The sequence below is a fragment of the Melanostigma gelatinosum genome (assembly GCF_949748355.1).
Source record: "Melanostigma gelatinosum genome assembly, chromosome: 3".
Taxonomy (NCBI): domain Eukaryota; kingdom Metazoa; phylum Chordata; class Actinopteri; order Perciformes; family Zoarcidae; genus Melanostigma; species Melanostigma gelatinosum.
Genome location: NC_136636.1, coordinates 15,842,243 through 15,854,426, shown reverse-complemented (window position 1 = coordinate 15,854,426; position 12,184 = coordinate 15,842,243). Strand labels below are relative to the sequence as shown.

At 37.9% G+C, this 12,184-nt stretch overlaps 1 protein-coding gene across 1 annotated transcript in view; it reads right to left on the bottom strand.

The window, feature by feature from the left end:
- The window catches only part of cfap20dc (CFAP20 domain containing), a gene marked incomplete at its 5' end in the record, with an annotated part of 42,179 nt that extends 42,105 nt beyond the window's left edge, over positions 1-74 (bottom strand). The window contains 1 exon segment of the mRNA XM_079266107.1: positions 54-74. Coding sequence (XP_079122233.1) covers positions 54-74 — 21 coding nt within the window.
- Positions 75-12,184: the final 12,110 nt, after the last annotated feature.

Genomic DNA, 12,184 nt, shown 5'->3' with positions numbered 1-12,184 from the left:
GCTCCCTACGAAGGAATAGAAGGCCAAAGTCAGTTAGGGTAAAATAAACTTACTTGATAATTCTTGCTGAACATTATCCGTAAACGTTGCGTCAACGGTCGAAAAAGGATATTTGACGTGTTTAACCTCAACGTTTTGCTAACTCAGGATGTGTTTCCATGGTTACCTGACGCTACTGACACGATTGTAATTTGACACGTGTAGGTGTTACGTCATAGGTTGTCCCCCCCCTCAGTTGTTAGGAAACAGGTATAAGGTTGGTTCCGGTTTAGGCAAAGGGTTTTAGGAAGGGGAAAACACATATCGAGGTGGAAACAGTATTCAACGCAACACCTTTTTAAGAGGTGTATACAATGAACACAGACAACGTATAGACACGTATTTGTATTGTAACGTTTAGGTGCTTCACTGTGCTTGGGTAATTAAAAACACAAGGTACGCTTGTATATTAAATTGACATGTTTACATATCGCCATAATGGTACTGTTACCTGCATGGGGCTTTGTTATCATTGACCTGGGCCTATTTATCAGTACAATTCTTTCAGGGCATATACTTTTCCATGCAACCTCCGGATTTAGTTGGTCCAATGTGTTCAATATGAAGCAGGAAGATAAATGTGTGAATTAAATATTCATATGAATAAATACTGGCAAATATATATGATATGACTATGGAATTTAAACTTGATCAGCTTGACATTATCACATTTTATTTCATTGTGCGTCTTTTCACAGAATTTAGGTTATTTTTATTCAATTCCAGCTGTTTTCCACGATATGCTTTTAGTTCACAGTAAAAAAAAATCCCATGAGCCATTTTCTTTCACACAGAGTTAGGTGGATGGCTGAATGAGCAAACAGGGCAATAGTCTTCTGTAGAATCATTTAAAACAATACTGATAGCAAGTGTTTGTTCTCTTAACTCTATACTCTCCAATCTCAAGAGAAAAACAATATTATCATACCAGACAACCACTATGGGGTTCATAGAGTGTGATAAGTGTTGTTTTAATGAAGATGTTGACAAAAAAAATGAACAGTAAAAAATAGACCTGTATTCAAATTGTATCTTCTCTTGAAATGTAAAAACCCATTATTGTGTCATTGTCGCTTGCTTTGTTTACCCTGGCAGCAGGGCTATTATGAGATCAAAAATATGTCTTTTTAATTAGCTAGAGAGGGAGACCACATCCGTAAGTACAACGGTATGGCTTACCACCTATTAACATTTTCTGCATGTATCTGACTTCAAACACATGGTGGTCTCAGTTATTTATGGATAGAACAAAATACAACACAAAAAAAGGATCTGTCCCGTCACACCTTTGAATACTGTGAGTTTTATTGTTTTTGAACACGCGCCACTACAACGTTTAATGTCACTGTCCCCATTTGCATTTTCATGTACTTTTTTTTTGTGTTCAGGCTCGCTGTAGAGATACTAAAAAAGCTCTTCTGATGTTGTAGCAAAAACGAAACAAGAATGCGTCATAGAAAAAAAGGAACGGGGTGCCATATCTTCCGTAGGTTAAACCATCATGTCTCAACCTTTGCTGGTTGTATCATTTAATAAATCTTTAGGACACGTACAGAACTGTTGTATGGCTAAAAGAAACACGCTACACAATGGGAATATGTGAGAGAGAGAGATTAAGAGGTGCAAATGGATTTTCTATATGATATTGCTGTGTCCAGAAGGGGTCAACCCTGCAAAGGATAATTCATCTGAGATTGTTCATCGAATGCACGGTTTGAGTTGTTTGAGCTGCCTCTCTACCAGTTTTTATATCCACAATATTGTAAATGAAGGAGCTTCTTTGTAACATCTTGCTTCTTGAAAGTCCTCTAGGTTCATCATTTCCTCGCGTTGACAAGCCTGTCATTTTCACAAATGGAATTGTACTTCTGTACAGTGAACGTCCTCAGATGAACCTCTGTGTAGAACTGTAGAAGCTTCTGATACACTTAACTTTACCATGATTCATTCTTAACTGTAATGAAGAGCACTTCGGTGAACTTTAGCTGCATCTCTCCTGAACTAATAATCACTGCAGTTTCCGCTCTGCTTTACTGCTTTATTATGACACTCAGTGCAGAAGTGTGTAATATAGAAACAGTGTCAACGGAGCATGGCACGGAAAAAGTTTCATAATTAACTTTTCTTTCTCTGCAGGAATGGCTTGACACTGATTGGGACAGACAGCATCATTAAAATAAAGCCTGGCATGCAGTGAACACTGACGAAGTCAGCATGGAGATCTCCGTTAATAAATCGGTGCCTGTTAGCATATTTAATGATGACTAATTATTTACTCATTATTTTCAAAAGAATCTATTCATTTGCATCAGTCAAAACACATCAATTAGTGTAGACAATGTTAGTGTTGATATACTGTAGAGTGACAGTAACACAAGCTGTTTTTGTCAGTGATGTTGGCCACATTCATGTCGCTGATATACATGCCAAGTCTACCTACGGGTGCAAATAAAAGTAACCTGAACCTGATATTCCCAAAACGTATTTTATCATAAAACTATGAATGAAATTGAGGGGTTCATATTTTAAATCACTATTACCATGACCAATAATCATATTTACACAGCATTTGATTCCAGCTTTCCTCAAAGGAGCTTGTTTTGGGGAAATATGGAAGTAGGGAGTAGCTCTTACAGATGAGTAAATGCCTCTCAGAGTATATCATACAGCAGCTGACTAAACCTATTTGTATTGATCCAGTCTGTGCTTCTCTTCCTAATGCTCATCACTGAAGCTGAATTAATTCAGTAAAGTAAAACATATAATTACTACGAGACAATATAGAAAGTGGTTTTCCGGAGGGCCAAATATACAGTGTATATGATAGAAATATATAATGCTCCACATAGATAAAGCATTTGTTGTTAGGTGCGTTGCTTACTTTTCTAACCAAAGACATTTTTAAAAGCTAAGATAAGAAAAATACCAATCCAATGCTCTTATTTAAAAAAAAAGACAAATAAGCTTCAGCTGTTTTTTTAGCAGCTGTGTTCTTGTTTCTTTTTGTGCTGATATGAGTGATCATTTATTAAAGTGAAGAGGCTTTATTTTCATCATTGCTGTAAATAGGGACATATTATGTTCAGCAGTAGTTTTGAATCCCTTATGGTTCATTTCAAATTGCGATGCAGTCTGTCTGCATCTAACATGATGTCGTGAATTTTGAGCTTGTCATGCTTAATATTTTTCAATTTTGTATGGTGCCAGAATACAATCAAGGAAAAGAGAACCGTGCTTCTCTTGAGTAAGTTAAAAGTGCTGGTTGTAATTGACAGACTTATTGAAGTCCTATTTGCATTCAACGACCTGGAGGGACCCGTGTTCGAAACAGTGCTTCTAAGTGGGATTAAGACGTTTGGAGAGTTGAAGTCCTTGTCGAGGAGATTTTTACATTTTTTTTGTCCTAAAACAAATGCATCATAAGTTACATTCTTGTTTCATTTTTTTCATTTGTGACCTACTTAAATCAAATTAAAAACAGCTGCTGTTCAAGTCACCTTAACTGGACACACTGAATGTGCAACCTTCAATGGGCAGCATCTATTTATAGAGCCTTGCCATAAGACTTGTCATGAATTCACAAAGGCAAACGAATCAAAGTGAGAAGTCAGTAATCAGGGTCATTACACTTCCTGCTCTTGCTGGTGTCAAGTGGGACAAATTCTCAACCACTATGACCTCTTTTCGTATATTCAACAAGTCCAACCTTGAATAGAAACGAACTGGGGAAATGAGAAAAGCTTCTCATACCTTGTGTCTGCTCATATTCCCCAACAAGTGCTAATTATTTAATTATTATTTAGAATCTAGCCCCTAATCTCTGACCAACATCCTTAAACCAATCATATGTGTTACATTATTGACAATACTCGCTCTAATTTAATTCCTAAATTCTGTCTCGGTTCATTTGATTAATTTTTGCATCCGTTGCATAACATTTAACTCGACTTTGTGTACAAACTCGACCAAATCCAGAGCAACACCATCTGATTATTTTGGACATTTGCAGCCATATTCCAATTTATTTGACAATAAGACCGCATTTGTACCAAACAAGATTATAAGCATGGCCTGCAAGGTGTGAAATGGCGTAATGGTGACCATGTATAACCGCTGTTTAATGTGTGTCTTCAAGCCAGACAAATCTGTAGAGCTTATTAATTAAACACACAAAAACATACTGAAGGCCTTTATTTCACAGAGGACATTCTCAAGTGCACTTGTAAATAACAAAATGGCTGAAGACCATACCAAAATACCAAATACCAAAAATGTATTTTACAGAATTGTAAGAGTACAATAACTTAAAATATTGCCCCAAAAGAAGGTATTTTGATGTATTTTACCTCAGCTGTTAGTTGTCCTTGCAATGCAGATGTAATATTTTATTAATACATTTTCAATGACCAACAGCTTTCTCTTCGGTTTGAACTCTACATTGGACAATGTCCAATGTAGAGTGAATCAAACCTGCTCCACTTCTGAAAATCAGAGTGTCTCAGACAGAAGAGACAATCCCTCTGCTGATACCGAATGTGCTGAAATAACCTTTGTCACGGAAACTCCAAAGCGATTTGATTAAAAATTTAAAATCATCGTGCCTTAATTTCCCGCTGAATAATATATCATTGTACAGGCTTCATTCAACTCACAACGCACTGAATTAATCTCACCTCAAATTCCCTCCGATGGTTTTTATTTAATCTTCTTCCATTTCATTGCCATTTAGGATAACAATTTACTTTGATCTTATCAAGGATCACCCTCAAAGAGAAGACCTGCACCAGACAGTGAGCTGGGAACGGATGATGAGCAAGGCAATGTCATTCAGTGAAATTAGCCTGAGGCATATGCCAAACTCAGTAAAGTATCTGACAGGAGGGAGTGTGTTGATTAACTTGTCAAAGTATGTGGTTTCCAAATTACATTTGCTTTCTGCATTGAAAGAATGAGTCACCTCTATGACGACGGGCAATAATTCACATACATGGTTGCAGACAGACGGGCTGCTTTCAGTGTTTAAGGTGCTGAATTTGGATAATCATGTCAGTCGTGAGAGAGGTGTATGGCTCACGCTGCAGGGTAGCAGATAAAGAGAAAGCACATTGTAGTGCCTCTAAAGTAGAACTCTTTCTGTGTGTCGTATCTTCAACACAACTGTGCCCTGAGACGAGGCTTTACATCTGTGAAATGTAAACACTAAGCTGGTGATCTTTGAATTGGCTAGGAGGACCACGAGGCACATGATGAAAATGCATTGCCTTTGTGATCGCTGTGAAGATAACTGGAGAGCTTTGCAGCAGGTTATATAGCTTAGCTCCAAAAAGGAAACGATGAAATATGAACTATGCCACATTAAGTCACCCATGCTCAACTAACCCCCCTGTCTAATATTATTTTTTACCTGGGAGGATGAAAACATTGCAGCTTAAGCCACACAGTTACCATGCACGCACAATACCTCAATTTCAACAGGGGCCAGGCCTACAGTCTATATTTCCGCCGGCCAATTTGCTTTTCTAAAGTTCTGCAACCACAAATCAAAACTTGCATCACAGAAGATGTCTCTCGCCACTTTGACACTCATTCACATTAGAAAAAGGCAGAAGTATCACTACTCATGATTCCGACTTCAGAAAAACTTGATTGTTTCTTCACTTCTTATAAAGTTCATAGATCCGATTTTGAACGATGTCCAAGCAAACAAATAGAGCATGCACCATGTTTACTCTATGACCCTCTCTCTCTCTCTCTCTCTCTCTCTCTCTCTCTCTCTCTCTCTCTCTCTCTCTCTCTCTCTCTGCTCTTTCAACAGGGTGAAGAGAAAAACAGTTTTTGTATGTCCACTAATAGCCATGAAATTGTCCATTCCTGCTAAGATTTGTGCATTTGGTAAGGTTGGTTTTGTTAATACTGATGTCTCTGTGTGACCTGCATAAGTAAACGATACGAAGATTTGGATATTTCTTCTTTTTTAGGGGGGGCAGGGGATCTACAATGGGAAATAGCCAGTCAACAGTATATGGCGCATAGAAGTGGTGTACATCATCTGAAAGCTGGGAACCTGAAGATTCATTTGGAAATCCGTAATAATCATTGTAACAATAAAAGTATCCCTTTTTGACCAAAAATGGTCAGAAATCCCTACAAAACACCACATTTAGACAACAAGACCTCGAGGGACACCATTCAAAAAGCCATGCTGTGATTTAGTATTTAAAACTTCTGATATTTGGAGATTTCTACAAGAATGGCACATTTCATAAAAAAACACCTTTATACTGCATGACCATAGGATTCGTATACAAGTAAAGGGGAGACTACCCATTATTAATTATCTTATTATTATTATTATATATCTTGAGGTGAGAGGTCAAGGAAACCCTTTGAAAATGGCCGTGCTATTTTTTCCTCTTCAAAATAGCCGAACTTTGGAGCGTCATGTTTGCTGACAGACATGGTTGGTATACCACTAGATGCATTAGGCCGCCTAGTTTCACTCTCGCTCTCTAGCTGCAAAACTGATCCCGCGAGTCTCATTAATGTGATGTCAATGTTAGTCAGTGCTTTTTGAATTATATATATATAGCATATCTGTTCGAGCTGTTTAGTGAATAAAGCGCTCCACACAAACCAATCCAAGCAGGGAACACAGTCTGTTACCTTGGATTGAAAATGATGTATCCTGTCTTACATCACTTAGGTGTCCAAAAAACGGGGATAGAGCTGGCAACACCAAACTTGTACTTTGGCAAAGCCGCTAGCTCATTCTCACTCAGGTTCTATTAATGCTTTGGCAAGGTGGATGAATGGTGAGTCAGATAAAGGGGATATTTACAGGCGTCTTTAATTCTCACTGTGATTTAACTTACCGGTTGTTTTTTGCTGATATATTACATTCTGATCATTTAAGGTCTCTTCTTTGTTCACAGTCAATTGATTGGAGTTGGGAATACATTATTCAAATATTGCAAATGTAGTGACTAGTTATCTATTAATGAACTGTTTACTTATTGTTAACCTTTCTGTTGTGATCAATAGAATCTTATTGTATCAATAAAGGGTGTTAATTAAAGCTATATCGTCCAATAAACTGTACAATGGGAAAACAGAACGTTCCCAGAAGCAAATGTGTGTTAATGTGGACAGTTGCACATGATTCAAATGCTGCCTATCTCCGTTGATAGCACCTTTAAATGCAATTTTCTTATAAATTCTTAGTACAGTACACAAAAAAAGTGGACATTTCGCAACTAATATGATTTAAAGTTGAGTGTTTCTGATATTTACATGGCACATGACGACGAGCAAGCTGGCGTCACAACTCCAGTGGTGGAGTTGGTCATTAAAAAATGATTTGGCTCCTTCTCAGTTTGTGTTGTTCTTGTATCCTCCATTTTTATTTTCATCAACTTAGCAGACGACAATTTGAAGACACAACATTCATCACAGCGAGCCAACTTAATGTCCAGATATCGCTGTGGTCAACGTTGACAGAGTGATTTGAATGAAGAAAATGATGAGCTGCTTATCTTAATGATGTTATTGATATCAATTGGGTCAAGCACAAAGTCAGTTTCAAACTGCAACTGTAAGGAGGCTCTGTGCTCATTTAATGAGAGATAAGCTGCTGCTGGATAGTCAAGACAACTGAGAAATGGTGGAGGGAAGACCAACCAGCTCAATTCTTTTCATGTTGTTGGACAGCTGTGAATAGATTCAAGACTGGTTCATTCGACCCTCCTTTGTGAAAATCACAGCTATGTAGATGCTTGTGTGTGTGTGTGTGTGTGTGAGTTGGAGAGAGAAGGAGACAGACACACATAATTGGTTATTTTCTGTGCTACTTGGCACAGCTTCATTGTGAGCTCAGTGGTGTGTTTGTTTAACCCTGCCATGGCACAGCGGTGCCGACAGCTGCAAATCACTGGCTATGTACACCCCCACTATACCTGCCAGTAAAGACTGCTCTGTCACTTTGAACTGATCACAATGTTACCTTGGCCATGTTATTCTTGTTTTTGGTCTATGTATACAGTTTCAGGTTGCGTCTGAAAAAGGACTTAATTTTAATTTAGACCCAGTGGAGGTGGTCTGATGCACTTGATCCCTCACTTACATATGCCAGCTTGTGTGTGTGTGTGTGTGTGTGTGTTTACACTGCCCTGGAGGTGGGCTTGGCAGTGTGACAATGTTGTGGTTGTTAGTAGCTTTCTGCAGGTTGTGATAGCTCATATCAGCAGGGAAAAAATCATACATTTGCATTGCAAGCAATTTGGTTGATGGTTTGCTTTGTTGTTGTTGTTAATAACCCTCATTGTGTATAAAAACAATCACATCACAATATAAAGATTTTTTTATGCACATGTAACATAAGAGAGGCTTCGACCGTAAGTCACTTTTCTGGACAGCGGTGTGAGTGTTACCTTTTTGGGAGCAAAGCCTGTATGAAAAAAAACAGCACACATATAATAATATAAGAATAACAATAATTCTGTGATCTATAGCGCCAACATTGCTAAAGATTTAGTGGATTCAGAATGAATGTGTTTCAAGCAATGTTTCATGCATAATGTGTCCATGTAGAAGTCTAGTGCAGCAGCTGCGGTCGGCTTGAACAAAAAAAAAGTCCTGTCGCGTCTCCTTGAAACCTTTGTGCTGCATAATTCACCTCTCTGCTGTTCATTTCCAATATGTTGCAAACATTCATATGTTCTTCAAAATATATTAGAGCTAAAGGGAGGAAATCAGGGTCTGGTGCCTGCAATGTGATGAAAGGAAATGATTGCTGTCAAATGGAGTTGCTTCTTAGGTTTTACTTTGAATCAAGAACTGCCAAAATGCTGGACACACCTTTGTTTTAACCTTTTCACAAAAATGATGTTTTCATGACCTCCGAGTCAGTGAATGTTGATGACATGTTAATCAAAACACAACACGTGGTTTATTCTCATTAGTGCTGGAAACTAAACATTTTTTTTACTTGGCTCACGCTATTCTGTAATCCCCATTGGTCATTTTAATTGAATCTGCTGCTGAGTATGAGGCATTTGCTGAAGCAAGCTATATCTTGGACACATGCCTGCACATAATAATGTCCGGTCCACTGGGGGATTTTATTCACCTAATATGCTTGCATTGCCACAAGCCAAGTTTGGCTAATGTAATATTGTTATTCCTAAGTGGTATAACGTTGTGTAAGTAAGGAATAATCCATGAAGCACATGAGTGAGGTGTGTTGGTTGTTTTAAACACAAGATAGAAACACAAAGAACCGCTGAATACGACTCATGGGCAAGAAAAATGTAAATATACATTTATGTTGAACAATTTGAACTGATGAAGCATAAAGTTAGTGATTTCATGTTTCTGCATGTAGCCTTGGTTATGAATCTAGGTGGGTTAATCACTTTAGGAGCAATTAGGCTAATAAAGCAGCTAAAAACATGTTTCACAACCAGTGGGAAGAAAGGCTTGAAATCAAACTGATAGCAAGAAACTTTAATGTTGCAATGTTCTGAACAAACTTGTTTTCAAATGTTTTTGCAATAATGAAATACATTGTTACCGGTCTTGCCAACAACTGCTAGAATTGGAATTTCTTTAATTGTATCTTGTTATTTTCTTGGTTCCGAATTGTGAGCAGTGATCTATATTTTCATCGGAGACATGAGAATCTCCAAATACAGAATCCTGCCCTGGATATTGCTCTCGTTGTATGATTGACAGGTCAGTTATCCGCTTGTTAGACTTGAGAGAATTGCATCTTGCAGACCTTCCTAGTCCATCTGGCTGGAACAAAAAACTTACAAGCCATGTATTCCAAGTGAAAGGAAAGGCGATATTTGTATGCAGTGTGCAGTTCAGCCAAGACTCAATATATATAAAAAAACTGGGCTTTGTGAACAAGAGTTAGTTCAGCACACAATGGTTCCATTGTTGGCATTTTGTAGAGCTCAGCACGAGGTGTAACGTGGAACATTAAAGGGCATGATGGCCTCACTAAATGAACTCGTTCTGCTCCCTACCTCAAACACACACACACACACACACACACACACATACACACCCACACACGTGTGCCATCTATTGCACTGGTGTATTGAAACGATTCAGTGGATTACATTCAGCTGATTTAATTTCGCAGGTGTATTGTACTCTGGCAGTGTTCAGCACAAAGAAACTTTTCATGGTGTTGCATCTTGGGTTGAATGTTGCCGCTTTGTAGTATTTTCAGCTTGTAGTGTTTTCAGTTTGTAATATTTTCAGTTTGTGTTGTATCTCAGCCAAACATGTAGTTTGTGGATGCCTCTGCTATCTTTGTTCCATGTTGCTATTATTAATTGGCTTTCATTTTATTTTTACATCAGAAAAACACATCACATGCATACCCAGATATAGATTTTGGAAAAACGATGATTCTAAGTCAAGTTTCCTGCTGTAGCACATGAAGAGATAAACAGACATTGCAGTTTTAGGACCAGGTTGCTGCATTGGGATTCTTTTTTGAACTGGAACTGTCAACATGTAGCATCTCAAACGGCTATACCTCAAACTGGGGTTGTTTCACTTTCCTCACTGAAAAAAACACAGGATCTCCTGTGTCAAGAAGCACCAGTCGAGGAACATTTTTGTTTTAGAAAATACAGAGCTGCAGAGACAAAGAGAGAAATTCATAAATTGGAGCACCAGCGCATTCTTGAAATCCAAACACGCACTCCTGTCCCATGATATTCCTTTGCTAGCTACTACGTGCAACATGCTAATCTGCTCAAGTGTTTTTTTCTCCAATGGGTTGGTCACCTAGTCATCCCAAATTGCATTTCAATCAGGAAAGAGAAATGAATGAAGTATAGATCATTTTTTTATGACAGCAGATGATATGTTATGATATAAGTCTTCGGAGCTCAGACTTTACAGTGATTTTTTTGTGATGGAGGGCCGTCTGTCCTGAGCAGCAGCAAGAGAAATCCCCGCGTGGCTGAAACCTGTCTCCTACAAAATGATGTAACCAAACTGCACTCTCAATAACGTTTCGATGGAAACATGTTTTCTTCCTGATTTTGGTCACAGTTTTGAACAGTTTGAAACACTTGGTGAATTGAAACAAATTATATTGAAAAAATGCTACAAAGCTACTCAATTATGTAGTTTGGTTGAAAAAAAAATCAGTTTCTTGCCTTAAAATAACTATAAAATTCAAACAAAACAAAAAGACAACACAAATTATTTTACCATCTGTAACTTCCTCCCTATGTGGACCTCTGCAGAAACTTATTTGGATAAGTGAAAAGCAAATATAATCCGTGAAAAATTTAAAATCCACAAAATTGAAAACTTAACTGAATAACCAAAGGCATTTTGGCATAATCAGACACAGGCTTTATGCAATAAACAACATTGTCACCTCTTTAAACCAAAGGTTTTTATCTCCTAATCCTCCAATACATAACAGTAATAGAGTGTTCACGCTCACACAATGCAAATACCCAAGACAGATACAAAGCAAGGACGACTGAATTTACCCAAGCCACAGTTGAACGTTTTTTAAATATATTTGATTAACCCATCAATGAACACATTTCGGAAGTACTGAGTCATTTCTGTAAAACATTCGTGAGTAATCCTTTGTCTGCCTGTGTCGCACCTTTGGCCGCAGACAGCGACCCTCCTTTCTTCATTAACCTTTACCTCACTTTCAAATGACTGTATAATAGAGTACGGTAATCTTTTGCTCTGCTTAGAGGACACTTTATGCACTGCATTTAGTTCATGGGGTCTTCTTAAGATAAGATAAAAAAAGTAATTTCTAATACACAGTCAGATAAGAGCCTGAGTTATTTCATTTTCTGCAGCATGGCATTTTGAACTTAAGGCTAAATCTTTACTTTATCTGTGTCTAGAGACTATTTTTGCCTGCATATTGCCATTGGCCCTGTTCTCTTTGCCTTAGAAACACTCCTTTGTGTTTGCCATGAAAAACATTTCTGAGAATCCACCTCTGCCTGGTGCAAGCGCGGCAACAATAATTCAACAGCTTGTGTTGTGAATAAATGCAAACTGAAATAAACATGATTTATTTATTGTTGTTTGATATTAGTGAGAAAGTGAGGGGGAGACTCCTTCCCTCATCTTCAGGTTTAAG